The sequence below is a fragment of the Phacochoerus africanus genome, chromosome 12 (assembly GCF_016906955.1).
Source record: "Phacochoerus africanus isolate WHEZ1 chromosome 12, ROS_Pafr_v1, whole genome shotgun sequence".
Lineage (NCBI taxonomy): Eukaryota > Metazoa > Chordata > Mammalia > Artiodactyla > Suidae > Phacochoerus > Phacochoerus africanus.
This window is the reverse complement of record NC_062555.1, coordinates 25,288,582-25,315,301: the sequence shown is the minus strand read 5'-3', so window position 1 is coordinate 25,315,301 and position 26,720 is coordinate 25,288,582. Positions and strand designations below refer to the sequence as shown.

Below are 26,720 nucleotides of genomic sequence, written 5' to 3'. Positions count from 1 at the left end.
TGGTCTTTTGACTTAGTTCTCTACAGCCGTCCTCCCAACCCAGCACGCCTTCCTCACCCTTTAAAACCCAGCTCCGGCTTCCAGTAAAGCTGGTTAGACACTGCTTCACGGGCTGGCCCAGCACCTTCTCAGTGGCCCGTCCTGCCAGGGCCCCTCAGAGGTGGTGCCAGGGCCTCTGGTCACTTGCACATATTGTGTAACCGAGGGACAGCCCTATTATTTACGATCAAGATTGACTGTAGTCCTTTGTGTCTTCTTGGAGTGGGGGTGTGTGTGGGTGTGTGGTGTGTGTGTGTGTGTGTGAGACAGAGAGAGAGACAGAGATGGAGAGAGAGGGAGATAGATTCAATCAATGGGGAAACCCATCCCTCTGACGTCCCCTGCCCTTGAAGCTGGGAGGAGGAGGGGAGGGGAGGCAGGTGGAGGGGCTGGGGAGGGTCTGCTCAGCTCTCCAATGAGAGGCCCAGGTGGGCCCCCTGGTGGGCACTGGCCAGAGCTGGAGGCCTCCCCTGAACAGAGGAGAATGACTTTCGTGGGAGCTGTTGGAAGAAAGCCTGTAACTTTGCAGCAGATGGAAGCCTCAACGGCTGAGGGATTTTGCTGAAGAACAGGGAAGTCTGTTTGCATCCTTGAGATGTAAAATCCTGCATCTCCCCAAATGTTTTTGTGGACATCAAGGAGAAGGGGCCGTGTTCCAGGTCTTAGCTGCAGTGGAACAGAGCAAAGCAAATAGTCACAGTCAGTGGTTGCAAATAATGACATTTAGAAGGGATAAGCAAGGGTCCTGCTGTACAGCACAGGGCACTAGACCCAGTCACTTGTGATGGAACATGATGGAAGATAATAGGAGAAGAATGTATGTGTGTGTGTGTGTGTGTGTGTGTGTGTGTCTGACTGGGTCACTTTGTTGTACAGCAGAAATTGACAGAATGCTATCAATCAACTATAATAAAAAATTTTTTAAAAAAAGGAAAAAAACAAACAAAACAAAACAGCCACACAGTGAGGCCCAGGGTCCCGTGGCAGGAGGAACACAGCCCAGAGCTGACCACGAAAGCAGAAACCCCTGGCCGTAAGCAGAGGTCCTGGGGAGGCTGTGGGCGAAGGATCTGAGTGCACATCCCAGCGACCTTTGCAATTCCTTTTGGCTTTGGTTCGGTTTGTTTCCTCTCCCTCGTTAAATACAAGTCTCCTCGAGGACACAGTGGGTCTTTCCCTTGGCCTCACACAGGGCGCATAACCCAGAGAAGTGGCGACCACTTACCTCTCCTGCCAGCTGGGCAAACAGCCTCCTGAATCCATCATCGATGTCGTCCTCGCTGGCATCATTCTGGAAGACAAGGCCCAGAAGTGAGACGCAGTGGATCCACAGGCACCTGCTCTCCCTGCTGGGGTGGCTTCCGTTCCCCTCACAGTTCTGTGTGTGTGTGTGTGTGAGCTCCCCCTCTCTGGCTTGAATTCTCAGGTTACCAGGACTGAGACAAAGGACAGAGTGAGGAATGAATAAAAGAATTTTTCAGAGTTCCTGCCGTGGTGCAGTGGTTAACGAATCCAACTAGGAACCATGAGGTTGCAGGTTCGATCCCTGCCCTTGCTCAGTGGGTTCAGGATCTGGCGTTGCAGTGAGCTGTGGTGTAGGTTGCAGACACAGCTCAGATCCTATGTTGCTGTGGCTGTGGTGTGGGCCGGTGGCTACAGCTCCGATTTGACCCTTATCCTGGGAACCTCCATATGCCGCAGGAAGTGGCCCTAGAAAAGGCAAAAGGACAAAAAAAAAAAAATTTCTTTCCAGCCAAAACACTTGAGAGGGAATGCAAACTATGTGGGAAGAAGGTGCACCCTAATTGCTCACATAATTCTCCACCATTCCACCCAAGCGGCCTCTCGTGATCAAATGTTTCAGGGACTCGGACGTGCAGGCTAGCTGGCGTGTTCTGGAAGGACTCCGACCGTGGTGACAGAGCACAGCCACGAGGCCCTTGGGCATCGTTCAGCATCTCGCTGAGCATGCGTGAGGCAGCTGAGGAGGAACCCTCCTGCTGGGACAGTGGGAAGGGCACTCCTTCCTTTACACATGCTTCCCTTCGCTGACCTTGAACTTGCCATGGCTGGGTCTCATCTGAAATTCTTGAGTTCAAGCCCTTCAGGAGGGACCACTGCGTCACACCTCTCAGAACTCAAGGACCAGGAGAAATCGCGTCATCCAGCGCGTTCGTTTTATCAGCGAGAAAACTGAGGTCATAAAAAGGGGAGGGACGAGACCTCACACGGATCAGGGCACCCCTCGTGCACATGGGCCACCTCCAAGGGACCGCCAGAGCCCCACTGGAGGCACTCTCGGACCCTAGCCAGGACGGCACCCCTAGTTTCAAGCTGTGCTCATGAAGTCCTAGGGGACTCCTAAGCCCTTCGAGTTGCTTTCCGCGCCTCGGGTCCTGGGGTGTTCAGGGCGGAGTCAGGGGACGTCAGGCAGTTCCAAGTACCTCTTCCAGGTCAGCCTCGATTTCATCGTCCACGACTCTGGAAAAGAAGGAGATCGTGTTACTGGAAGGGCAGCGAGGAAGAAAGGGAGGAATCACTGCTAAAATGGACCTGCGGGATCTCGCTCGTGGTGCCATGGGTTAAGGATCAGGCGTTGTCCCTGCTGTGACTCTGGTCACAACTGTGGCTGGGGTTTGATCTCTGGCCTGGGATTTTTTTTTTTTTTTTTTGGCCTTTTAGGGCCGCACCTGTGGCATATGGAGGTTCCCAGGCTAGGGGTCCAATCGGAGCTGCAGCTGCCGGCCGACACCACAGTCTCGGCAACACCGGATCCTTAACCCACTGAGCAAGACCAGGGATCGAACCTGCGTCCTCATGGATACTAGTCAGGTTTGTTAACCACTGAGCCATGACGGGAACTCTTGGCCTGGGCATTTTTGTATGTCACGGGGTGTGGCCAAAAAAAAAAAGTAGCCACACCGTTAAACCTGGCACAGAGGTGGACAGAGGGGGTTCCTCTGCATCCAAGTTTCTGTGATAACACTTTCCCCAGAGCAGAAGTTAAGGCAGAAATGATTCAAAGAAGTGTCACAGTCAAAAGAACTTGGAGAGTCCCCGAACTGTGGTGCTCCAGACAACTCACGGGGTCCTGGCCTTGAGAAACAGCTCTTAGGTTCCCTCTGAGATGCTCTCTGCCCTCGTAAATCTCACACCAGGAACATGCAGTGTACACCCCGCCTACCTGTTCTGCTGGGCATTGGAGGAGGCAGGTGGTGGGGAAGCCTGTGTGCATTTTTTTTATTTTTAAATTTTCTTTATTTTTAGGGCTGCACCTGCGGCATGTAGACGTTCCCAGGCTAGGGGTCAAATTGGAGCTACAGCTGCCGGCCTACACTACAGCCACAGCAATGTGGGATCTGAGCCGTGTCTGTGACCTACACCACAGCTCACGGCGATGCCGGATTCTTAACCCACTGAGCAAGGTCAGGGATTGAACCCACATCCTCAAGGGTACTAGTCGGGTCTGTAACCCGCTGAGCCACAACGGCAACTCCCGCGTGTGTGTGATTTCAATGGAAGCTGGCACAGTGGTCAGTTAACCCCATGCATGTCCCGTGTGCAGGCCTGGGTCCTTCTGCTCCCCAGTGGGGAAGGAAAGCTTAGGAGGGGTCTTCTCAGACATTCTGGAATCTCAGACCTGAAGTCCCATCTGCAGTGCAGATGCCTCACGGAAGCAAGAAAGGATGAGGGGACTTCTTAGAGAGGGTAGTGGGCATCAGGATGAATATCCTAGGACAAGGAGGGCAGACACCTTTGTAGGCGGGGCTGCCCTGTGGGGGCAGGGAGCCCTCTGGCGAGCGGGGAAGTTGGGGGCTTGAGGGTTCCCTGGGACAAGGCTGTGGTTGGCAGGGAAGCCGAGGAAGGAGGCTGACACAGGATCGTGTCACTCCAATGCCACCGGGTCCTGACCCCATTTCCTCGTCAGTGAGGACCGAGGCTGAACACACCCGGCTTCCTCTGAGGATCCTAAGAGCTGAGGGCAAGGCCCTTCATCGTGACAAGCTTGAGCGAAAGAGGAGAGCCGGTCAGAGGTGGGAGAGCTGCAGCGACGTGGCAGTGATGCTACTGGTTCGCAGAGGCTGGGTGCTCACCTTGCTAGCAGCCCGGTTTTCTCCAGGGAATTCTGCCTCTGCCCACACTGCCCTGGAGCACAGCCATCCCTGCGCCACCCTCCCACTGCCCTCTGCCCTCTCAAGGCAGCTGATAGAGCCTGTTGGCTGTACTCTGCTGGGTCTATGGATCCAAGCACGTGGCACAGGGTCCGAGGTGGCACAGGGTCCAAGGGGACACAGAAGCTGCCTCGGCCCCTGCTGCCCACACCCTGGCCCTCCAGCACATCCATGGTCCCTGCTCTACCCTGTCCCATTGCCCAGCCTCCCATCCGTTCTAGAGAGGTCCATGGCCTTCCAGTAAATCTCCTTCTGTGTAAGGTGCCCAAGGCTGATTATGCCTCATGCTGTTAAGTGCCCAGCTGTAGAGACATGGCTGAGGCAGCACCCCAAGTGGCAGAAGCCACAGTGAATTGAGCTCATAATGATGTGGGGTGAGCCAAAAAGGGTCCCCAAACAGCTGGGATCCAGTGGGATCCGGTGAGGAAGGGGGTCAGCTGGAGACCTGGTAATGCGGAGAGACTCTGGAAACACCTGAGGGGCCACTGAGATGGTCGCTTACACCTGGGCTCCGCCAGGCAGGCTGGGAAGCAAGGATTTGGCCAGCACTGTGCTAAACAGCAGGCCGGGGTCCATAAATGGTCTAACACGTGTCATTAAAATGAAAACAGGAGTTCCCGTCGTGGCGCAGTGGTTAACGAATCCGACTAGGAACCATGAGGTTGCGGGTTCGGTCCCTGCCCTTGCTCAGTGGGTTAACGATCCGGCGTTGCTGTGAGCTGTGGTGTAGGTTGCAGACGCGGCTCGGATCCCGAGTTGCTGTGGCTCTGGCGTAGGCCAATGGCTACAGCTCCGATTGGTCCCCTAGCCTGGGAACCTCCATATGCCGAGGGAGCGGCCCAAAGAAATAGCAGAAAGACAAAAAAAAAAAAAAGAAAAAAGAAAACAACAACTTGATCATTCAGAGGCATGACTGTGAAATTAGACTCTGCAATTTGTTCTACAACCACTCCCCCTCCTTTTTTTGTTTTGTTTTTTGGGGGGCCACACCTGTGACACATAGAGGTTCCCAGGCTAGAGATCAAATCAGAGCTGCAGCTGCCGGCCTACACCACAGCCACAGCAACACGGGATCCAAGCTGTGTCTCAACCTACACCACAGCTCACGGCAACGCCGAATCCCCAACCCACTGAGCAAGGATGCAGGGCCCAACCTGCATCCTCATGGATCCTAGTCAGGTTTGTGCTGGCTGAGCCACGATGGGAACTCCACAGAGAACGGCCTCTTTCTGACCCAAGAGATGCCGAGTGGCTGTTTTCTTTGCTTCCCTGCAGGCAGCACTGATGTCCTTCCACACCTGACATCCCCACGCTAACCCCCAAAGCAGATCAGCTTTTTTGGAAAAAGAACCTGCCCTTCTGGGGGGTGAGGCGCTCCAGGTAGGTCCGGGAGGGACCAGCGGGCGGACAGGACCAGGGGTTGGAGGGCTAGGGGGCGGGCGGGACGACAACCTACTGGTAGTCGGCCTTCTTTTCGGAAAAGACGCGGATGCAGAAGTCCCCGTCCTTGTTGGGCTCGAAGGTGGAGGGCACCAGGATGTACTCGCCCGGCGGCAGCTTGAAGCGGTTCAGCACTTCCCGCAGGTTGATGAAGGTGTCCGACCGCTCCCTCGCTCTGTGCGTCAGGAAGAAGTTCTTGCTGAGGTGGATGTTGGTCTGTCCGGTCAACTGGTGAGGAGACAGGAGCAGGTGAGAGTGGGGGGCGGGGGGAGGGCTCCTTCCCACCCATCGGGGGAAGGCGATGGATGGCGACACGTCTGGGTCACCTTAGATAAGGAGCAAACGTCCTACCCAGAACAGGAACTCAGAGGCGCGCACGACAGGGGGCCCATGTTCGTGCACGTCTGCAGACGCCCTCCCCGCCCCCCACAACTCGGGGACATTATGACATTATTGTGCGCGTGGCAGGGATCCACCCCGTTCTGTGTGGGGGAGACACCCAAACAGGAGCTAACAGGACCAGGGCGAGGAGGGAGCCCAGCTTCCAAACCTGGGCTAGCAGTGTGACCATGGCATCCACGGAGCCATCCAAGGGGCCTCCAACTGCCCCTTGTGTTGACTCGGAAAACTAGCCTTTATTATTATTATTATTATTTTTGTCTTTTGTCTTTTTAGGGCTGCACCCGCAGCACATGGAGGTTCCCAGGCTAGGAGTCAAATCGGAGCTACAGCTGCCGGCCGACACCACAGACACAGCAATGCCAGATCTGAGCCACGTCTGCGACCTACACCCCAGCTCACGGCAACACCCGATCCTTAACCCACTGAACGAGGCCAGGGATCGAACCCACAACCTCATGCTTCCTAGTCGAATTTGTTTCTGCTGTGCCACAATGGCAACTCCTATTGTTATTATTATTATTTAGGGCCTCAGGTTCGACACATGGAGTCGGGATTGAATCAGAGCTGCAGCTGCTGGCCTACACCGCAGCCAGAGTAACTCGGGATCTGAGCCACATCTGGGACCTACACCACAGCTCACGGCGATGCTGGATCCTGAACCCACCAATCAAGGCTAGGGATCAAACCCACATCCTCATGGGTACTAGTAGGGTTCATATCCTGCTGAGCCACAAAGGGAACTGCCAAAAAACTGGTCTTTAATGACACACATGGCTACTGTGCGTCTCACGAGGTCAGCTACCCTCCCCACCCCTGGGCCTACTAAGTGCTTTTACGTAATCCAGTGCATCCCAACCGCCTGGCGGGGTGGGCGGTTGACCAGTTTTATGGAGGAAGACATTGAAAGCGAGAAGGCATGGGGGATTGCCCAAGCTCGCCCAGCCTGCTCACAGCAGAGCTGGAAACTGGTCCAGGCATCCTTCTTGGCTCCTGCATCTCATGATTCCACCTGCGGGGGTCATTGTTTCCCTTCAGGTCAGTTTTAAGGGCGCTACAGGACCCTGGGAAGAGCCTGTGGCAGCCCCCAGAACAAGGATCCTCCACTGGGAAGCAGGTGTTTGAGGCCCAGGGGCACTGCCCAAGACCCCTCGCCCTGATCTCAGGCCCCAGGACCTTGAGCGACCTCACCAGAGCCCAGAGGGGGTCGGGACTCATCCTTCATGGCCACCAGCAAGACCCCCGCGCCAGCAGTGTAAGCCTTTCCCTTGTGGGTGACCCTGAGCCCCCAGGGATGGGGGCTGCCACACGACAGACGTACCTCCTCCGGAACCTGCAAAGAAGGGAGAACACACTTAACTCAGACTCTGGAAAAGCTCCACAGAGACACGCCGCCGCTGAGACTGTCTCCTCTTCCACACTCCCTTTGGCTACTGCTTTGGCAATTATTAACTAAGTCAACAGTTAACTATTTTCCAAGGAACTCGAAGCATTCCTACCTTTAAAAAATTCTTGTGACCCTAGCAATAACGTGGAGGAGCCCTTAGCAGCATTCCTAGTTTACAGAGCATAGAATCCAGGTGTGGGGCTCTGAGGTGACTTGTCTAAGACACCTGTAGCAAAGCCCACACCCCGCTTCCTCCCCAGGGAAAGCAAGGCAAGGCAGGTGCACTGTGGGCTGGGAGCCAGCAGGTGTTGGTTCTAGGAGTCTGTTGGCCACAACCACCTGCATTTCCCCGGGGAAGCCACTTCCCCTCTCTGGCCTGTTTCCTTGTCCCTAAAATGGGACCAAATGATCACTCAGGTCCTACCCTGCTCGAAAGCCCATGGCTGGATTTCCAAGCCGGTGAGGGGGTGGGGGGTGGGGGCGGGCTGTGTGTCACAATTCGGTCTGCATTTTTCTTGCAACTATTTTGTTCCAGATCCAACGTCCTCGGCACCTATTTCAGAGACGGAGGCGCCTGGTATTCCGTACGTTGTTAGAAATGGTGGTGTTTGCCCACCTCCACCTGTTGTGAGCAGGTGGATGAGTGTCCGTCCCATAAGTGGCAGCCACACTGCCCTGACACTTGAGCACACAGAGCCTTCTCCCCGATGCTCTCTGACCCCTACGTGGTGCGCCAGGAGCCTGCCCGCCCTGCGTGACTTCTCCTTCTCCTGCGTGGCCAGGCTATGGCTTTGCTTTTCCTTGCCGGGCCAGAGCCCCATCTGCAGGTCTGCCTGTGGGGCTGGCCTTCCTCTCGGGGCTGAGAGGAGCCAAGGAGGAAGGGAGGGCAGAGCTGCACCCGAGGGCGCCCCCACCTCGTAGATGCCAAAGCCGATGGTGTGCATGTCCTCGCCCATCTTCCTCTGCCGCCGCCGGTGCTTCTGGATGAGGCCCACCAGGAAGGTGCAGCCACTCTCCCCGTCCTCCTGGTCCTCGTCCTCCTCCTCCAGCTTGATCAGGTACTGAGGGTTCATCCAGAAAGTATCTGCAGCGAGAGGGGCCAGGGTCACTCACCCAGGACACAGGAGCCAGCGTGACCAGGCAGGTGTATGTGGGGAAGGAGGTGGCCTGGGTCCCAGGGGTTGGGGGCCGCCAGGGGGAGGATGAAGGCGGCAGCGTGGGGCGGTATGATGGGAGGTGACGGGGCAGAGGAACCAGAGGTCAGGGTTGGGTAGCAGTGAGCTGGTCTGAATGCCACGGGAACCCAAATCAGAAACTCCCCTCTGCCCCCTGCACGTCTCCCTCGCTCGCCCTCAGGCTGGCTGGGCTGGAGGGGCATCTCTCAGCACAGAACAGGGGCTCCGAGCTGAGGCCCCGATCTCCTTTGGCTCAACTGTGATATCTCCCCCACAGTCCCTTCCTCCATCAGCCTCCAAGGTGAATGTCAGAGATGTGCTGGTGGCCTGGCTGGGGAGACCACACCCCTCAATGCACCCAGGGGCAGGAGCATCCTGGGTGCACTCTCAGCCCCTTGTTCTGTGTCCCCATCCCCTGGGCCTGTCTCTTTGCCCAGTTCCATGGTGTCCCCCCCTCCTCACGTTCAAAACCTGTTTATAGCAAGGAGCCGGGATTCATTCATATTCAAGGATAATTTTCTTTTTTTTTTTTTGTCTTTTGCCATTTCTTGGGCCACTCTCGCAGCATATGGAGGTTCCCAGGCTAGGGGTCTAATCAGAGCTGTAGCCACTGGTCTACACCAGAGCCACAGCAATGCAGGATCCAAGCCGCATCTCCAACCTACGCCACAGCTCATGGCAATGCTGGATCCTTAACCCACTGAGCGAGGCCAGGGATCGAACCCACAACCTCATGGTTCCTAGTCTGATTCGTTAACCACTGAGCCACAACAGGAACGCCAAGGATAATTAGTATGATCGTCTTCCCTTACCTAGAGGGCTAACATTCTAACTGTGGAAATAAAGGCATCATCTAGTGCAGGGGTTGGTGAACCATGGCTCTGTGGGCTGCCAGGTGCCTATTTTTGCACATAAAGTTTTATTAGAACACAGCCATGAACATTCACTTAAGTATGGCTGTCTTCAGCTACAGCAGCCAGTGAATAGTTGCCATAGAGACCGAATGGCCCACAGAGCCTAATGTGTCTACTACCTGGCCCTTAAGAGAGAGTCTGTGGTCCCCTGATCTAGCAGGAAGGAGAAAGAGGCAGAGGACTGGCCAGACGTCTGAACTTGCTTGATGGTGGTTGCACACTTGAGGTGAAGGATTAGAAGCACCCAAGCCAGCAGAACCGATCAGCGAGTCTGGGCTGACTACATGCTCTGGGGCCCACGTGTGCCACTTAGAGCCTTGGTTTCCTCATCTGTAACAGCGAATCAACGCGTGGCCACGACGTGCCACTGTAGCCTCTAAAGACTGACTCCACAGTCAGACTGCCTGGGTTCAAATCCCAGGTTCGGCTAAGGCTGTGTGGCCTTGGACAAGTCACGTCACCTCTCCAAGCCTCTGCCCCCTCATCTTCAAGATGGAGATGATAAAGCACCTGCCTCGGAAGTCTGTTGGGAAGATTATCTGGAGTAATTAATACCTCACTTAGCACAGTCCCTCACGCCCAATGTATGCACCGTAATTGGCAGCTGTCATCACAATTAGACACTTTCTGAGGGGGAGGGGCACTGGAGGCCGGGGCCGTCAGGGCAGAAGAGTCAGGGGATCAACCAAGGATAAACCAGACGAGGAATTCTCACTCCCAACTGAGCGGGGCCCCCAGGGACACTGGCTGAGTGAACTGGACACAAAAGGGCTGCCAGGCAACTGGAGCCTGGATGTTGCAGAGGCTCCATCCAAGGCGAGGTCCCCCTGCCCGGCGAGGCTGCTGGTAAAGCTGCCCATGGGTACAAAGTGGGCTTAGTGCTGCCTTTGGGTGGGGCTGCAGCGTCGGGGAATCTAGGGCCTGGAGGGGGCAGAACCAGCGCATCTTGGGTTCTGCCCGAGTGGGGAAGCGAGTGGGTGTGACAGGAAAGGCGCTGAGGAGGGAGAGAAAGGGGTCTCGATGGAGACTTGGGGAGAAGAGGCGGCAGAGCCGGGGCGTAGGATCGGCCAGGCAGGGAGGCAGCTGATCAGCGTGGGGCCGGGGTCCTCACTTGGGTAGTTCCTACAGCCGCCCGCGGTGGAGCCCCGCCGCCAGTTCCCGTCCATCTTGGTGAGTTTCCACTTCTTGTACGAGTCACTGGTGAGTGTGTCGGGGGTCAGGTTGCAGATCTCCAGGCGCGAATAGTGCCTCAGGAAGTCGCTGAAAGACATCCTGGCAAAGGCAAGGATGCAGGTTAGCAGAGGACACACTGATAAGCCCAGGCCACCCGCCCAAGGCCTGGACTAGGAGCGGGTCGAGGCCAGGGCACAGCACCTTGGGGCCTCAGGGCCACCAGATCCGCCATCGGAAGGCCTGGTTCTAGTCCTGGCGATGCCGCCTTCCAGCTGGCGGACCTTGGCCACGTTACCTAAGCTTCTCTGAAACTCAGAACCCTCAGCTGTAAAAACATGAGCCATACATATCAAATGAGAGAGAAGATGGACACGCATTGGGTAAAATACAAGCAGGTGGCCCCACTGTGGCACAGACGCACCTGCGTGGGTCTATCTCTGCCTGTTCCTTGAAGCCTTGGAATGAATCTCTAGGAACTGGGTGGGAGAAAGGCCCAGCCTGCCCCTCTTCTCTCTTGGGGTCTGAACAGGACTGCAGACATTCTCACCTTCCCTGACAGGCTGCTCAGCTTTAAGACTCTGTGTTGTTGAGATGGATACATCAAAGAGGTTTAAGAATTTTGTTTTCAGTTCAGCGTCTTATAGTGAACTTGAAACAACAAAACCAGGATCCCACGGCCCTGTGCCCTCAGCACGATAACCCCACTCATGTTCTAGTGAAGATCAACGGGGCAGACACGCCTCTTTCCCTGAAGCCTCTCAGACTCTTACCAGAATTCTCCATCTTCATGCCGTCTGGTCAGGCTTTCCCTCACCTCTGGGTCGACAGTGTTCCAGTTTGGGCAGCTGGAAAACCAAGGGAAGGGAGAGGCATTAGAAACCAGTGTAGGGGGAGTTCCTGTCGTGGCTCAGCGGTTAACGAACCCGACTAGCATCCATGAGGATGCAGGTTCAATCCCTGCCCTCGCTCAATGGGTTAAGGATCCGGCATTGCCATGAGCCATGGTGAAGGTTGCAGATGCGGCTCAGATCCCGCATTGCTGTGGCTGTGGGGTAGGCTGGCAGCTGCAGCTCCGATTAGACCCCTAGCCTGGGAACCTCCATATGCCACAGGTGCGGCCCTAAAAAGACAAAAAGAAGAGAAAGAAAAAGAAAGTAGTTTAAGGCAAGGACCTCTCCCCAAGATGCCCCAATGCTGAGGATGGAGACACACTCTCGCCTGAGGGCCCAGACCCCAGGAAGTGAGAGAAGTGCCACACGTGGCTAAGAGATGCAGGGGAGCACGGTGGGAAGGGACATGGTCCTGGAAGCTCGTGGCAAGGAAGAGCCAGAAAATGAACACAACCCATCAGAGGGACATGAGACGGGCCTGGCAACTCTTTTAAGAGGTGACTGGAAATCCGATGGTGGCCATTCCTCTGGGCCTCTGCAGGTGACCGGGGGCCCTGGCAGAGCTGCCTGGGAATCGGCCACGGAGGAGGTGGGGACCTGGAGGCGCTGTGGAGAGGATGGGTGACAGGAGCACAGGAAAACCATGAGAGGGGCTCACGGCTGGTCCCCCCGCCCCAGAGAGCGGAAGGTCTGACCAGGAACCCCGAACATCAACGGAAGGACTTCTCTCTGGTCTTAGGCACCGAGTTTACACCCTCGGAACAGAACAAGTCCTCGAAGGTCCAGAGTAAGGTGACTCCAAGCAAGGGAAGGGCTGAGCCATGAGGTGATGAAAGGAAGAGCATCCCAGGAGCCCGGCCTTGAAAGGTACCAAAGCGGCTGGGATGCACTGGTTAAAAGCTTAGAGGGGCCACCAGCCCTACGGCTCCCACGTGGTGCTCTCTGGGCTTCATTCGCAGCCTGGCCACCGTGCCCTCTCTCCTGGGCTCCCCAGAGTGTCCTGGCAGAGCGCCCCCAGCCAGCCCCTCGTCCCCGCCTCCTCACTTGTCGTTCCACTGCCCGGTCCACTCCACCTCTCCCCAGGGATTCCGGATGCGGATCAGCTTCTGCAGGCTTCCTCTGCTTTCAACCTGAAGGAGGGGGGGGGGTAAAGAGAGGACAGAGATGCTGAGTTCAAGCCAGGCCTGCAGGTTCTCCAGCCCAAAGCCCCTTCTCCATGAGCTGGGGGCGGGTGTCGAGTTCATGTTTGCGGGGGGGGGGGGAGGTTTACAAAAGGGAGACATGCTTGACCCCCAGACCCTCGACGCTGCCCAGCTCTGGGGGCTCCCAGGATCTGGCCCTTGGAGGACCAGGGCTCCTTAACCTCTGTCGGTGAGCCTGAGGCACGAAGGCACCTGTTCTAGACGTCACGTCATCTCTGAACCTCCGTTTAACTGACGATAAAAGGGATGTGCTTTTGTCCCAGGAGCTCTGTTAAAGGAACACTGCTGATAACAAGCAAATGCAGTGCATGAATCTTGACAGAATCCTCGGGTGGGAGCTAGAAAGGGCATTTGGGAGCAGCTGAAAAAACGTTAATATGGATTCTATATTGGATCACAGTTTTGAATCAATGCTTATTTCTTCAGCATGAAAATAGCACTGGGATTATGTAACAGAGTGTTCTTAATGGGTGGGAAGTAACTGCTGAAGTGTCTGGAAGGAAGTATCACGACATCTGTGATTTACTTTCAAATGGCTCAGAAAAGAAGGGCGCACATAGACAAAACAGACGTGGAAAATCTTAAGCACTGTGGTCTTATTTGGGGGCCACGCTCATGGCATGTGAGCATTCCCTGCCCAGGGATTGAACCCGTGCCACAGCAATGACCCAAGTCACTGTAATAACTATGCCGGATCCTTAAGCTGCTGCACCGTAAGAGAACTCCATTAACCACTGTTGAATCTAGAGAAATAGCACGTGGATGTTTATTATACACTTCTTTCAACTTTCTGAAGACGTGAAAACTTTCAGTATAAAAAGATCTAGGTGGGAGGTTGAATTAAAAAAAAGATTTAAAGTAAAAAAACAAAGAACACTGGGCAGGTGAGAAGATCTGGGGTCTAGTCTGGGTTTTGTAATTAACAGTGAAGGCGGTTACTTAAGAGTATTTATAGTAATAATAATAACAGCCACAGCAAGCTGATCATACACAACATGTCAGGTACAGTCTGAGCACGTTATCTGTATTAACTTGTTTGAATTACTGCCAACAACCTTACAGTGGATATGTTACCCTTTCTAATTTAAATCTGAGGAATCTAGGAGGCAGAAGAGAGGTTAAATAACTGCCCAGGCCACACAGCCGGCAAGAGGCAGAGTCAGATTTGAAGACCATTGTTGAAGCGAAAAACCTAACACTGTAAATCAACTATGGAGCAATTTTTTTTTTTTTTTTGCTTTTTAGGGCCACACCTGCGGCATAGGGAGGTTCCCAGGCTAGGGGTTGAGTCGGAGCTGCAGCTGCTGGCCTACACCACAGCCACAGCAACGCCAGATCCTTAACCCACTGAGCGAGGCCAGGGATTGAACCTGCAACCTCATGGTTCCTAGTCGGATTTGTTTCCGCTGCGCCACAAGGGGAACTCCTCAATAAAATTCTTTAAACGTGCAAGGATAAAACACACAGATGCAGTGTGGTTCTGCTATATTTCCCGGTGGTCCAGAAGAGCGAGGCAATTCTGAAGCTCAGCGAACTGAGCGCCCAGGGCAGATGGGGCGCAGGCAGAGGGCAGCGGCCGGGGCTGCGGGTCTGCACCACCTTGAACTTCAGAGATATGGGGCCTGCTAGGAAACGCCCAGGGAACTCGGGGCCCCCACCCTGGCCCATCCTCCGGCAGAAACATGCTTTCAGGCAAGAAAGACCTCCCACAGTGCGCGCAGGGCTTTACCTCCTCGGCGCCGGTGACCGAGTACGCATGTCCCTTGACCAGCTTCTGGAACGTTACGGCCTCTGAGTCCGCAGCGCTGGTGATCTGGAAACGCAGGGACAATCAGCCGGGCTGTGGCATCCCGCCTCCTGCTCCCTCTACGGCGGCCTGGGTGGGAGGACGGAGAGCCCCCCTGCGCCCACCCGGAGGCACTGACCCGCTATTTCCAGCCAGAGAAGAGCTGAGGGCAGCCCTCAGGGGGAGGCACTTGCGCTCAGGTGTGTCCCGTGCAGTCACAAATTCCCCAAGGAAAGGGCACACCCGAGAGGGGCTGGTGGGGGCCTCTGCCGGTACCCGGGCCCAGGGAGGGCACTGACACTCCGTGGCTGGCCCAGCCCAGGCGCAGGGTTTACCCCAGGACAGTCCTTTGTTTCTGCCAGACTTCAGGATTTGCTTCTGTTCTGCTAGAACTTTCCCGGTCCTTCCTTTCATATCTACTCTAACAGAGGGTTTTTTGTTTTTTCATTTGTTTGTTTTTGGTGGGTTTTTTTTTTGTTTTTTAGGACTGCACCTGCAGCATAAGAAAGTTCCCGGGCTAGGGGTCAAACTGGAGTTGCAGCTGCCAACCTACACCACAGCCACAGCAACTCAGGATCAGAGCCGCATCTGCGACCTACACTGAGGATCACAGCAACGCCAGATCCTTGACCCAGTGAACAAGGCTGGGGATCGAACCTGCATCCTCACAGGTACTAGTCGGATTGATTTTCTCTGCACCACAATGGGAACTCCTGACCGAGGTTAGTTTTGTCTGGCTAAATGAGAAGGACTGTAAGTAGAAAGGGTCTCTGCCTCAACAGGGTCTGCAGAGAAAGTTTGAGAATCTCTGCCGAGGGCTGGGCAGAGATGTGGGCCCCAAAAGCCAGACTTCTTATCCAGGTCCTCACAGGGAGCAGTTCCTGGGTAGGACAGGGCTCAGGTGCTGGGCACACTTTGCCTGGCTCCTTACTGGGCTTGTCTCAGCTCCTAGCTGATGGCTGGTGTTCTGCTTGGCCAGGAGCTAGTCACCTCCAGACAAGTGTAGCTTGCTTGAACACATAGCGGAGCTGTGTTCTGGGCCCCCACGTCCAGTGTCAGAAGATCAGAGGAAGACCCAGGAGAAAAGTGTCCTCTCTGGGTGACGGTGAGAATGGACTGAGCAGTGGAATCCACTACAACCAGTTGTACCCCAGCCACCCTCGCTGCTGCCTAGCCACCCCTGCATCCCTGGGGATGTGCAGTATGGTGGGCAAAAGATGGGCTAATAATGTGGGCAAGAAGGGCAGTGGGTTTCCCCCATCCCTGTTGGAAGCTCACTTTAGTTGGAGCACATGGGGGTGAGGTTAGGGAGGGAGGAGCAGATGGGGAAGGGGCTGGGGAGGGAGGGGAAGATGGGAGGGGTTAGGGAGGGAGGAGCAGATGGGGGTGGGGCTAGGGAGGGAGGCCCCCAGACTTACATCAATGGAGCAGCCAAGGAGAGAGCCTTTCTGCAGAGCCTTCTGGATGATCTTGAACAAGTTGGGAGGGGCCTTCCTGAGCTCATACCACTCAGCGATGCCTCCAGTGAAGTCCTCGAAGCCCTCGGTGGTGGCACCCCCTGAGAGTGCTTCATAACACCCATTGATCCTACAAGCAGGGCACAGACACTGCTGCCACCCGGTGCTGCTTCTCAAAGTGTCCCCCACTTTGTGGAATGCTGCCGGGACCCTCGGCTCAGTCTCTCTTTGGTTTGTCTCCAACTCAGGGTGCCCAAGAAGGCGAGTGACTGTCCCCACGGTTTACCATGGCCCTGGTACTTTATGAAGCTTTTGGAAAAATCTCCTAGAACCTTGGAGTCAAGGACCTGGGTGACTTATCTGGGCCAGCCTCCCACATTGATTCTTTATCTACATCCTGGCAGGAAAGGGAAGGTCTGCTAATGGGCTGTTTGGCATTTATAACTTAAGAGAAGTTCCATAACAAAAGCAGCATCCTTGCATCCACAGAGTTAGGAGGGGCTGATGGTCCTGACAGTGATGTTGGCGCCCTGCAGGTTCCCCAACTCTAGAGCAGGAGACTTCAAAGCGGCCTCAGGCCCCAGATGCTCACAGCTGGGTCTGTGGACTCTGGCCCTCCTCCCTGGCTTGGTCTGGGAGGAACAGAGATCCTCCTGGTGCCCGAGAGCACGTCATTTTCCCAGAGGGTGCCCAGGCAGCACAGACAGGACCCAGGACGAGGCCACTCTGGAGGGGGTTGCTGATATTGGGCGACCTTCTGAGAATGGGCGGTGCTGAGCACTGGACAAGCTCAGCTCTGGCAGCCTGGTTGGGGGGGTGGGCACACATCTGGGAGGGCCTGGGGAAACCATTTCTCATCAGTGTATTATATATTCTGGGCAAGTTTCCATAGTTTTCATACCTCTGCAATGGACAGTTCAGATCCACTGGCAAAAAAACAAAAAACAAGCCAAAAAAAACCAAAAAACAACCCAAAAAAAAAACCAAAAAAAACCCTGCTGTGCTGTATTTAGCTGCAAAAATGTAACATGACCTGCCAAGGAAGTAGAGGTCTCCAGGCAGGCATGACCTGTACCATGGCTTGTTTCTGTGCATTTAATTAAAAATGGCAATAGCTACATGCATTCTCTCTTTGAATTTAGAGCCCAGTTTGGCCCAAGGCGTCCTTCTGTAGAATAGGATTTCTATTCAAAGGAGTCCTTGAATAGCTTGCTTTTTCCAGCACGCAGGGCAGCTGGGGGCAGGCGGCCCCAGGGAAGGGCCGGCGCACTTACTTGGCATAGGCCTTCTCCAGCAGTGCGCTCCAGAACTCACTCCCCTCCGCTGAGTGCACGAACAGCAGCTCCCCGTCCTTGGTGGGCAGCCTGTCGTCCACCACCACCTCCACCCATTCGCCGTACTGCCAGAACTGCGGGGCAAGGCAGGGAGTGGGGAGGCCTGGAGGGGGGCCAGTGGCAGCATGCACCCCCCCCCCTCACCAGCATCACATCTGAGCACCTGGCTCCTCCCCACCCCAGACCCCTGGGTGTAAGTTCCATGAGCCCATCCTAGGAGGAGATGCTCCCTCTGACCCACCTGCCACAGGCAGGTCCTCACTAAGAAACCCAGGACAGTGGTGCTTGCTCTTCCCTCCAAGGCCACACCTGCCTCTCCAGCACTCTGCCCTGCCCCTTATCCTTTTTTTTTTTTCTTTTTAGGGCTGCACCTGCTGCATAGGGAAGTTCAGGGGGTAGTGGTTGAATTGGAGCTGCAGCTGCCGGCCTACACCACAGCCACAGCCACACCAGATCTGAGCCGAATCTGTGACCTGCACCACAGCTTGTGGCAACGCCTGGGTGTTTAACCCACTGAGCAAGGCCAGGGATGAAACCTGCATCCTCATGGATAGTATGTCAGGTTCTTAACCTGTTGTGCCACAATGGGAACTCCACCTAATGCTTCTAAAAATATTACTACTCAGAGTTCCCGTCGTAGTGCAGTGAAAACAAATCCGACTAGGAACCATGAGGTTTCGGGTTCAATCCCTGGCTTCACTCAGTGGGTTAAGGATCTGGCGTTGTCGTGAGCTGTGGTGTAAGTCACAGACGCAGCTCAGATTTGGTGTTGCTGTGGCTGTGGTGTAGGCTGGCAGCTGTAGCTCCAATTAGACCCCTAGCCTGGGAACCTCCATATGCCTTGGGTGTGGCCCTAAAAAGCAAAAACAAAACAAAACAAAACAAAAAAACCAAAAAAGTAAAAAAATAAAAAACCCAAAAATCTTGAGGATGACTTCCTGAGAATCTTAGTCTACCTCTCACCTCTCCCCACTGCTGTCCTTAAGGATCCTACATCAGCAATAGACCAGGGAGCATCCTGCTGTCTCTCAGTGTCCTTTGAAGAAGAAAATTGTCCCTAGCCCCCAGCACCTGTTCCTAGCCCCCAGGACCCACTCCTCCCCCAGCACCCCTTAAGGAGAACCTTGAACCAACCCCTACATTACCTGGAAGCGGAAGATCCCCGCGTAGTTCTCCTGGAAGCTCTGGTCCAGGGGGACGACTCGAGCCAGGACCTCTTCGTTCAAGGTGAGGGAGGCGATGGCTGCCAGCAGCCAGCAGTCACCTGCGAACACAGTGCAGGGAGCTCTCGTCAGAGGCTCTCAGTGCCGGGGGATGTTCAGCATCTTGTCCCTGCCTCTGGGTGCCTGGAGCCCCAGGCGCCCTGCACATGGGTTCCAGGGGGTCCTCACGTGAGCGGTGTGAGGGGGGCTGGGTGATGCTTTGTGGGGAACGTTGAAGGAGAAAAGTTTTGGCTGTGATAGTAGTTGGGGGAAGGGGGGAGGGTTCATTCCCTGAAAGAACCAGAACCCCGTGATGGCTGGACCCTGTCTTCACAGCCGGCTCTGTGCCTGGTCCATGGGCGGCACTCGGCAGGGAGCATCTGTGGAGTGAGGATTCCAACTGGGCAGCCGAGGCCTCTGAGAACGCAGGGTTTAAAGGTGAGTTTGGATGTGAGAGAAGAAAACGTAGCTCTAAGCGGGAAGAGGCTGAAGGTCCTACATCTTCTCCTGGGAGAGGGATGCGGAAGCAAGGGAGCCAGCCGGCAGCCCCACGGATGCAACCGCTCACAGAGAAGGCACCCTGGGCTGTCTCCCTGAGGACGTGTGAGGACACATGAACACCTGGGGGCGTGTGTGGGCACCACGCAGGCAGGGACAAGGATGGGGACAGTCAGATGGGTGCCAGTCTGGCAGCATGGCTCTCCCTTAGCCTCGGTGCCCTCCTCTGTGACATGCGGGTACCTGTGGGGCATAAGGAGAGCATGTGTGTAAAGCACACAGCCATTTCACGTAGTCAGAAGCGAGCCAGATGCAGGGTCATGTTTGCCAGAAAAAGGTCCAACTGATGGGGTGGGTGGTCTGGGACAAGGATGAGGGAGGTGACGCCGCTCGTAAGGAATGTGCACTTTCCTACAGTTTCCCCAGACAATAAAAGGAAATAGACTCAGATGCCTTTGATTTCCACTGCTGGTTTATTGTTATTACTTGGCAGGTCTTTAAAAAAGGTTACGGCGGTCTCTGAATTAATTCTACAGACTATTGGGTAGTTCCGATAGTTCTTGAACCAGGGTGTCCTGCCAACACTTAGAAGTGAGAGCATGTGAGTAGCCCCAAGGCCCCTGTAGGCTGACAATAGCCCTGGGGTAAGTGGAAGCACAGCCTCTCTCTACTCAGCCGCTCAGTAGCCAAAGGAAGTTAAATCCCTTTGCTCGTTCAGTTGGGTGCAGACTCTGGGTTCATGATAGATTTCCATTTGCGGCCACTGCTTTCCTCCTGGTACCACCCAGCCTCCCTGTCGGCTCAGCCTGTGAGGTTTGGGTGGTGCTGACCCCACCCCTGGATCCGGAGGGGGACCGGATGCAATTTATGAAGCACATCTCCTGGCTTCAGTGGTTGGCTATGGGATTAGGCTAGAACACCCATGCAGGGAGGTATGTTATCTTTCCTGAGGCTTCAGGAAGAGTGAACAGGTGCCCTCGTCTACTGTGTTGGCTCTTTAAAGATGTATGGTCTGCTGCTGCTGAAGCCACCTTGCTTGCGTGTGTGGGCGGGGGGAGGGCAGCCTGTCTAAAAATGGAGCTAACTCAGAGGAGGAGGGGCTGAGAGGTGGAGAGAGAGGAATCGGGTCCTGGTGTCATCACCCGAATCCCTGGATCAAGCTGTACCTGAAGCCACACTTGCCTTGGACTTGTCAATTACATGAACTGATCATGTCCCTATTTCCTTACCCATTAGCCAGGGCCACAAACACCTGCTGCTTGACTGCCAGGGGAATTTGGGCATTAACCATTACTTATGAGGCCTTCCTGTGTGCCAGCCACTGTTCTAAGAGCTGCAGGTTCATTTTCTCATTTGTTTCTCACAACAGCTCTTACATCTCCATGTTAAAGCTGAGGATAACAAGGCTTAGGAAGTTAAGTGCACTGCCAACGGTAAAACACTACAAGGAGGAGTTTAAAAGATGCAGTGTTTCTATTGTCAGATCTCAGAGACAACTTTTTGGGTCAAGCTGACCTTTATATAAAGTAAAGACTCTTGGACACATGGAGAATAAGGAGCTTGCAGAGACACTTGGCAGTGAGAGTTTTTAGCTCTGGCCACGGGGAAGGAGCTGAGGAGCCCCTGATTGGTGGAGACCAAAATCTACATGGAGGAAGTTTCCTGGCCTGATTCTGTATGCTGCTTGGTAGGGATGAGACTGTCATTCAAACAGACAACATTCAGTCCTTTGCCGAGCATTTACCCCTTTCTCACTTTGACTTTATTGTGCTGTCCATCCTGGAAGATGACGTCACAGAGCATCAGCTGCTCCTGGAGTGACAAGATCCTCCTTTTCAATTGGTGCTTCTTCCTCCAACTTCAGATCTTCTGACTTTGGTACTTCTTTGAGAGCCTGGGGATCTGGTTCAGTCCCTTTTCCTCTGAGAGCCTGGGGATGTCTGTGATTTTTGTCTTTTGTCTTTTTAGAGCCGTACCCGCAGTATATGGAGGTTCCCAGGCTAGGGGTTGAATCTGAGCTACAGCTTCCAGCCTACACTACAGCCACAGCCTATCAACTCGGAATCTGAGCTACATCCAAGACCTATACCACAGCTCACAGCCACGCCAGATCCTGAACCCACTGAGGGATCAGGGATCGAACCTGTGTCCTCATGGATGCGAGTCAGATTCATTTCCACTGAGCCATGTCGGGAATGCCTCAACCTGATTCTTGACTTCTGCTCTGTGCTCCTTCCACCAGAAGGAATAAAATAAATAACAAGCGGCTTGCATCTTGTATAATACTTTGCAATTTACAAAGAACACGGTATACATTTTATTTGATCCTTACAGAAATCTGATGAGATGGTTATCCATTATCACCATCAATTTTTTTTGGATGAAGAAAGTGAAGCTCAAGAAGGCTGTGTTCTAGACAGTGGGCAGGTCCTGCATGTGCATCTTTTGAATCCAGAACCTGGGTTTTTTTTTAAAAACATACCTGTGAAAGATTTCCTTTGGTTAAGAGTACCCAGTCCCTTTAACCAAGGAAAGATCCCACTAGGAAGATTCGACTGCAATTCGATTTAAAATTAAGGGGCAAGGCATTCCCGTTGTGACTCAGCGGAAATGAATCTGACTAGTATCCAGGAAGGCGCAGGTTTGATCCCTGGCCTTGCTCAGTGGGTTAAGGGTCTGGCTTGGCCGTGAGCTGTGGTGTAGGTGGTAGATGTGGCTTGGATCTGGGGTGGCTGTGGCTGTGGTGTTGGCCGGTGGCTACAGCTCTAATTGGCCCCCTAGCCTGGGAACCTCCATGTGCTGTGTGTGTGGCCCTAAAAAGACAAAAAAAAAAAAAATCTAAGGAGTAACAAGCTGGCAGCTTCCACACTGTTCTCCATAGTGGCCGTGCGAGGCTCATGCTTTTCATGTACAACCTGAACCGTCTCCTTTGCGACCAGGTGTCAGTAACTAGTTCATCCAGTTCTCAGGACATGGTCTTGGGGAGTTTCACCCTTGAGAGGTGACTCATTGTTTCAGCTGCACGGTGTTCTTGCCCTGGCTTCCTGCCCCCACCCAGGTGACCTCACAGGGAAACCCGCTCCACATCCTCATTTGCCTGCAGCCCCGCCCAGCACCCCCCTTTCCAGCGGAGGCTGCAGAGCCTCCGTTCTCCCTCCCAAGGTCAGAATCCACCCTCCGTGAAATGATTTATGAAAACCCATCTCCTCGGGGTGATCCCACGGTGACCTGCTCCGGTAGAGGTGGCCCGGTTGGCGAGGTCCCTGGAGTCTCCTCTCGGCACAGCCTATTTGGGTCGGTCACAGGCTAGTCTGGATAAAACCAGGCCAGCTGGTTCAGGTCGGGCTGGACAACCCATGGACCTCTGAGGCTCCAGACCCTGGCGCTTCTAACTGGTTTTAGAGGGTGCCTGTCAGTGACCCAGGCCTGTCGCTGCGTGGATGGGGCTTGAAAACGGAAGATCTGGTGTGTAGCTGCACAGGTGTTGAAATTATATATCTATGAGGCTCTGGACTTTAGCAAATATTTTTTTTCCTCTTGCTCATCTGTTTGTTGGTTTGGCTCTGCTCTCCAGCCACATAGGAAGATATTTGGGCAGAGGTGAGGGTAGGGTGGCTGCCCAGATCCCCCGCTCAGGGGACTCTCCCTGAATGGTGCACCACAAAACGTCTGCCTTCCTCTCCAGCTGGGTTTTCTGGTTGCCATGTGCCTTTAGCCTGCGCAGGTAGAAAGTCCTTTTAGACTCAGGGGATCTTCGGTAACCTTCTGATCTTGATCGACTCCGTTTATCTCAGAGCAGAAACACCTGAGTGCCAGATGGTGCGAGCTGGACGTGAGAAGGGTCCCTTCTGGCTGCCTCCCCATGTCCAGTCCACACCCTTCTCCATCCTGCCCTCTGCCCCAGAGCCGACCTCAGTGGCTGACATCGTGGGCTTCCAGGACCTCTGCCTCTGGGAGGGTTTGGCCAGTGGGGAGCCCTAGGTGCCAGGGGGCGGGAGGAGAGTGAGGGTGGGATATTTCCACACTGGATCCTTGTGAGCTCGGCTGGAGCTGTGTGTCCCTTGACTGTGGGGCACTGATTTTTCAAGGCGGCATCTGTACCTGACCCACTTGCGGTTCTAGAATCCTGCAACGGCCTCCGACTCACAGATCAGGGCTCTCTTCTGGGAGGTGGGGTTTGCTTCCTCATTTGATTGGAGAGGCTTCTGACCACTCTGTTTATGTTCAACAGAGTTCGAGACTGCTCTGACTAGTGTGGTCTGTCACCCATTGGCTGTTCACCCTTAAAACCAACTCCAAGGGCACCATCCTGCCTGGAGAGGCGTAGACAATCATTTACTCCATTTAAAAAGTGGCCTGGGCATTCCCGTCATGGCGCAGTGGAAATGAATCCAACTAGGAACCATGAGGTTGCAGGTTCGATCCCTGGCCTCGCTCAGTGGGTTAAGGATCTGGCGTTGCTGTGAGCTGTGGCGTGGGTCACAGACGCGGCTCAGATCTGGCGTTGTTGTGGGTGTGGTGTAGGCTGGCAGCTGCAGCTCCGATTAGACCCTTAGCCTGGGAACATGCATATGCCATGGGTGTGGCCCTAAAAAGCAAAATAAATAAATAAATAAATAAAAAGTGGCCTACATTCTTGACTAGAAAAATTTGTCATTGTAAAGTTGCCGCTTCCTCTTAAGTCCATTTATAAATTTAATGTGATCCCAATAAAAATAGCAAGAGGCTTTTTAAACCTTTGGAACTCAGTGGTTTCTAAAGTTTACAAGGAAAAATAGGGAGTTCCCGTCGTGGCACAGTGGTTAACGAATCCGATTAGGAACCACGAGGTTGCGGGTTCGGTCCCTGCCCTTGCTCAGTAGGTTAAGGATCCGGCACTGCCGTGAGCTGTGGTGTAGGTTGCAGACGTGGCTTGGATCCCGAGTTGCTGTGGCTCTGGCGTAGGCTGGTGGCTGCGGCTCCGATTGGACCCCTAGCCTGGGAACCTCCATATGCCGCAGGGGCCGCCCAAGAAATAGTAAAAAAAGACAAAAAAAAAGTTTACAAGGAAAAATAAACATGAAGCCTACCCAGAAAAAAATCTCAAAGGGAGGGGTGTCTAGCTCTATCAGATATTAAAATACATATAGAGCAACAGTAATTAAAATAGCAGTACTTGCGCATTAGTGTACAGAGATACAGAAATGGCACAGAACAGGAAGTCCAGAAATAGTTCCGAACACAGGAATTTAGTAAAGATAAGTTTTTCACAAATGGAATTAGAACAGCTGAGTAGCCATCTAGAAAAAAAACAAGTCATAGCTCATCTTGTCATGGAGATGAATTCTAAATGGAGTAATATTTATATATTAAATATAAATATAATATTAAGTATAACATTATGTAGCTTAACTATGTACTTTATAGTATTTATACGTTATATGTAAATTTTTCTTTTTTTTCTTTTTCTTTTTAGGGCCACACCCACAGCATATGGAGGTTCCCAGGCTAGGGGTCCAATCAGAGCTACAGCTGCCTATATCCTCAGCAATGAAGGATCCACGCTGGGTCTCTGAGCTACACTAAGCTCACGGCAGCGCCGGATCCTTAACCCACTGAGTGAGGCCAGGGATTGAACACGCCTCCTCACGGATACTCATCAGATTCGTTTCTGCTGCACCACAACGGGAACTCCCGTTTTATGTAAATATGCTAAATCTAGCCATTTGTATCATTTACATGTTTATTATTTACGTATTTATATGACACATTATGTTTTAATATGTTTGCATTATAAATATACTCTTTTTATAAATCCATATATTCTAGAAGAGACAGTGGGAGAATTCTATTATAATCTTAGAGTGGAGATACACTATCCCATAACATTTTTTTTTTGTCTTTTGTCTTTGTTGTTGTTGTTGTTGCTATTTCTTGGGCCGCTCCTGGGGCATATGGAGGTTCCCAGGCTAGGGGTTGAATCGGAGCTGTAGCCACCGGCCTACGCCAGAGCCACAGCAACACGGGATCCGAGCCGCGTCTGCAACCTACACCACAGCTCACGGCAACGCAGGATCGTTAACCCACTGAGCAAGGGCAGGGACCGAAGCCACAACCTCATGGTTCCTAGTCGGATTCGTTAACCACTGCGCCACGACGGGAACTCCACACTATCCCATAACATTTTTAAAGGGTAAACTTAACTGCACTAAAGTAAAATACAATCTACATGGGAAAAAAATCACCATGAGTGAAGTCAGGCTGAAAAATAACAGGGATAAATATCTGTTATTCAGATCCCAGACCAAAAGTTACGTATCGATCTTCTTAGTATTTAAAGAGGAAAAAAAAAGAAGGCTCAATAGGAAAAATGACCAAAGACATAAACAGAGTTGATGAGAAAGGAAAAATTAATGTCTCTTAAACCTATTAAAAGGCCCTGACCCTCACTCATCATACAAGAAGCGGAGGCGTTCCCTCTGTGGCATAAGGGGATTGGCGGCATCTTGGGAGCACTGGGACGCAGGTTCAATCCCCAGCCGGGCACAGTGGGTTAAGGCTCTGGCCGCAGCTGTTGCATAGGTCAGTCCCTGGCTCAGGAATATGCCAAGGGTAGGCCAAAAAGGAAAAAAGAAAAAAGAGCAATTTGTATCCTTCTATGTGCCTATACTGTGGTTTTAAGACCATAAACTCTAGTTTATTGCCCTCAATGGACAATCGGTTATGGCAGTATTTATAGAAAAAAAAAAGTAGCTGAGGGAGTTCCCGTTGTGGCGCAGTGGAAATGAATGGGACTAGGAGGCATGAGGTTGCTGGTTCAATCCCCAGCCTCGCTCAGTAGGTTAAGGATCCGGTGTTGCTGTGAGCTGTGGTGTAGGTCTAAGACGAGGCTCAGATCCCACATTGCTATGGCTGTGGTGTAGGCTGGCAGCTGTAGCTCTGATTCGACCCGTAGCCTGGGAACCTCCGTATGCTACAGGTACGGCCCTAAAAAGACAAAAGACCAAGAAAAAAAAAAAAACAAGAAAATAAAAGTAGCTTAATATCAGTTATTCTAAATGAAAATGAGTATTTTTGATAAAAGTCTTCCATAATAGTTGGTCTAGAGTCAATAGGAAGGAAAAGCCAATCAAGCCACTGATTTCTGTGCCCTCTGCAAGGACGTTGTGTAGAAACTAGTTCCTCAGAGTTAACAGATGTTCCTGGAGAAGTGGGTTCTGTGGTCAAGTGTGTTTGGGAAATGCAAAGCTAACCAGATCAAGGGTGGAGGCATCTCAGAGTCTAAGAGTCATTGTACACGGTGACTTTCCCAAGGGGAGGGGACTGGAGTATAATGTGAATGATTCCCAAACTTATCTGAGCTGGAACCCTCTCTGTTGACCGATATCTCACACAGCCAGGATTATGGAGCCCATCGGAGATGCTGGATTACTTAGAGAGGGTCACATTTACAGCTGGTTCCCCCTGGCAGGTTCTCCAGGGGCTGGGGGGCTCTGGCCAGATCTTCCCCAGGGACTCTGTGAGTGGCCTCAGGCATCCACACCAACTGTGGGGCCCACCTCTAGCACTGACAGCAGCTGTGTCTTTTTTCTCACCCCGGGTTTGTTTGTTTGTTTTTCTCTTTGTTGGGGATGAAGCTTTTTAGGGCATATGAAGGTTCCCAGGCCAGGGGT

General features: G+C 53.3%; 1 protein-coding gene across 1 annotated transcript in view; it reads right to left on the bottom strand.

The window, feature by feature from the left end:
• CAPN2 (calpain 2) overlaps positions 1–26,720 on the bottom strand; it is a 61,098-nt gene that overhangs the window by 12,324 nt on the left and 22,054 nt on the right. The window contains exons 3-14 of the mRNA XM_047755606.1: positions 18,514–18,632; positions 17,309–17,442; positions 15,996–16,164; positions 14,521–14,604; positions 12,634–12,719; positions 11,470–11,544; positions 10,638–10,798; positions 8,352–8,521; positions 7,372–7,383; positions 5,668–5,879; positions 2,484–2,520; positions 1,265–1,330 (exon numbers count right to left, since the gene is read on the bottom strand). Coding sequence (XP_047611562.1) covers positions 1,265–1,330; positions 2,484–2,520; positions 5,668–5,879; positions 7,372–7,383; positions 8,352–8,521; positions 10,638–10,798; positions 11,470–11,544; positions 12,634–12,719; positions 14,521–14,604; positions 15,996–16,164; positions 17,309–17,442; positions 18,514–18,632 — 1,325 coding nt within the window. The remainder of the gene's footprint in view (positions 1–1,264; positions 1,331–2,483; positions 2,521–5,667; positions 5,880–7,371; positions 7,384–8,351; positions 8,522–10,637; positions 10,799–11,469; positions 11,545–12,633; positions 12,720–14,520; positions 14,605–15,995; positions 16,165–17,308; positions 17,443–18,513; positions 18,633–26,720) is intronic.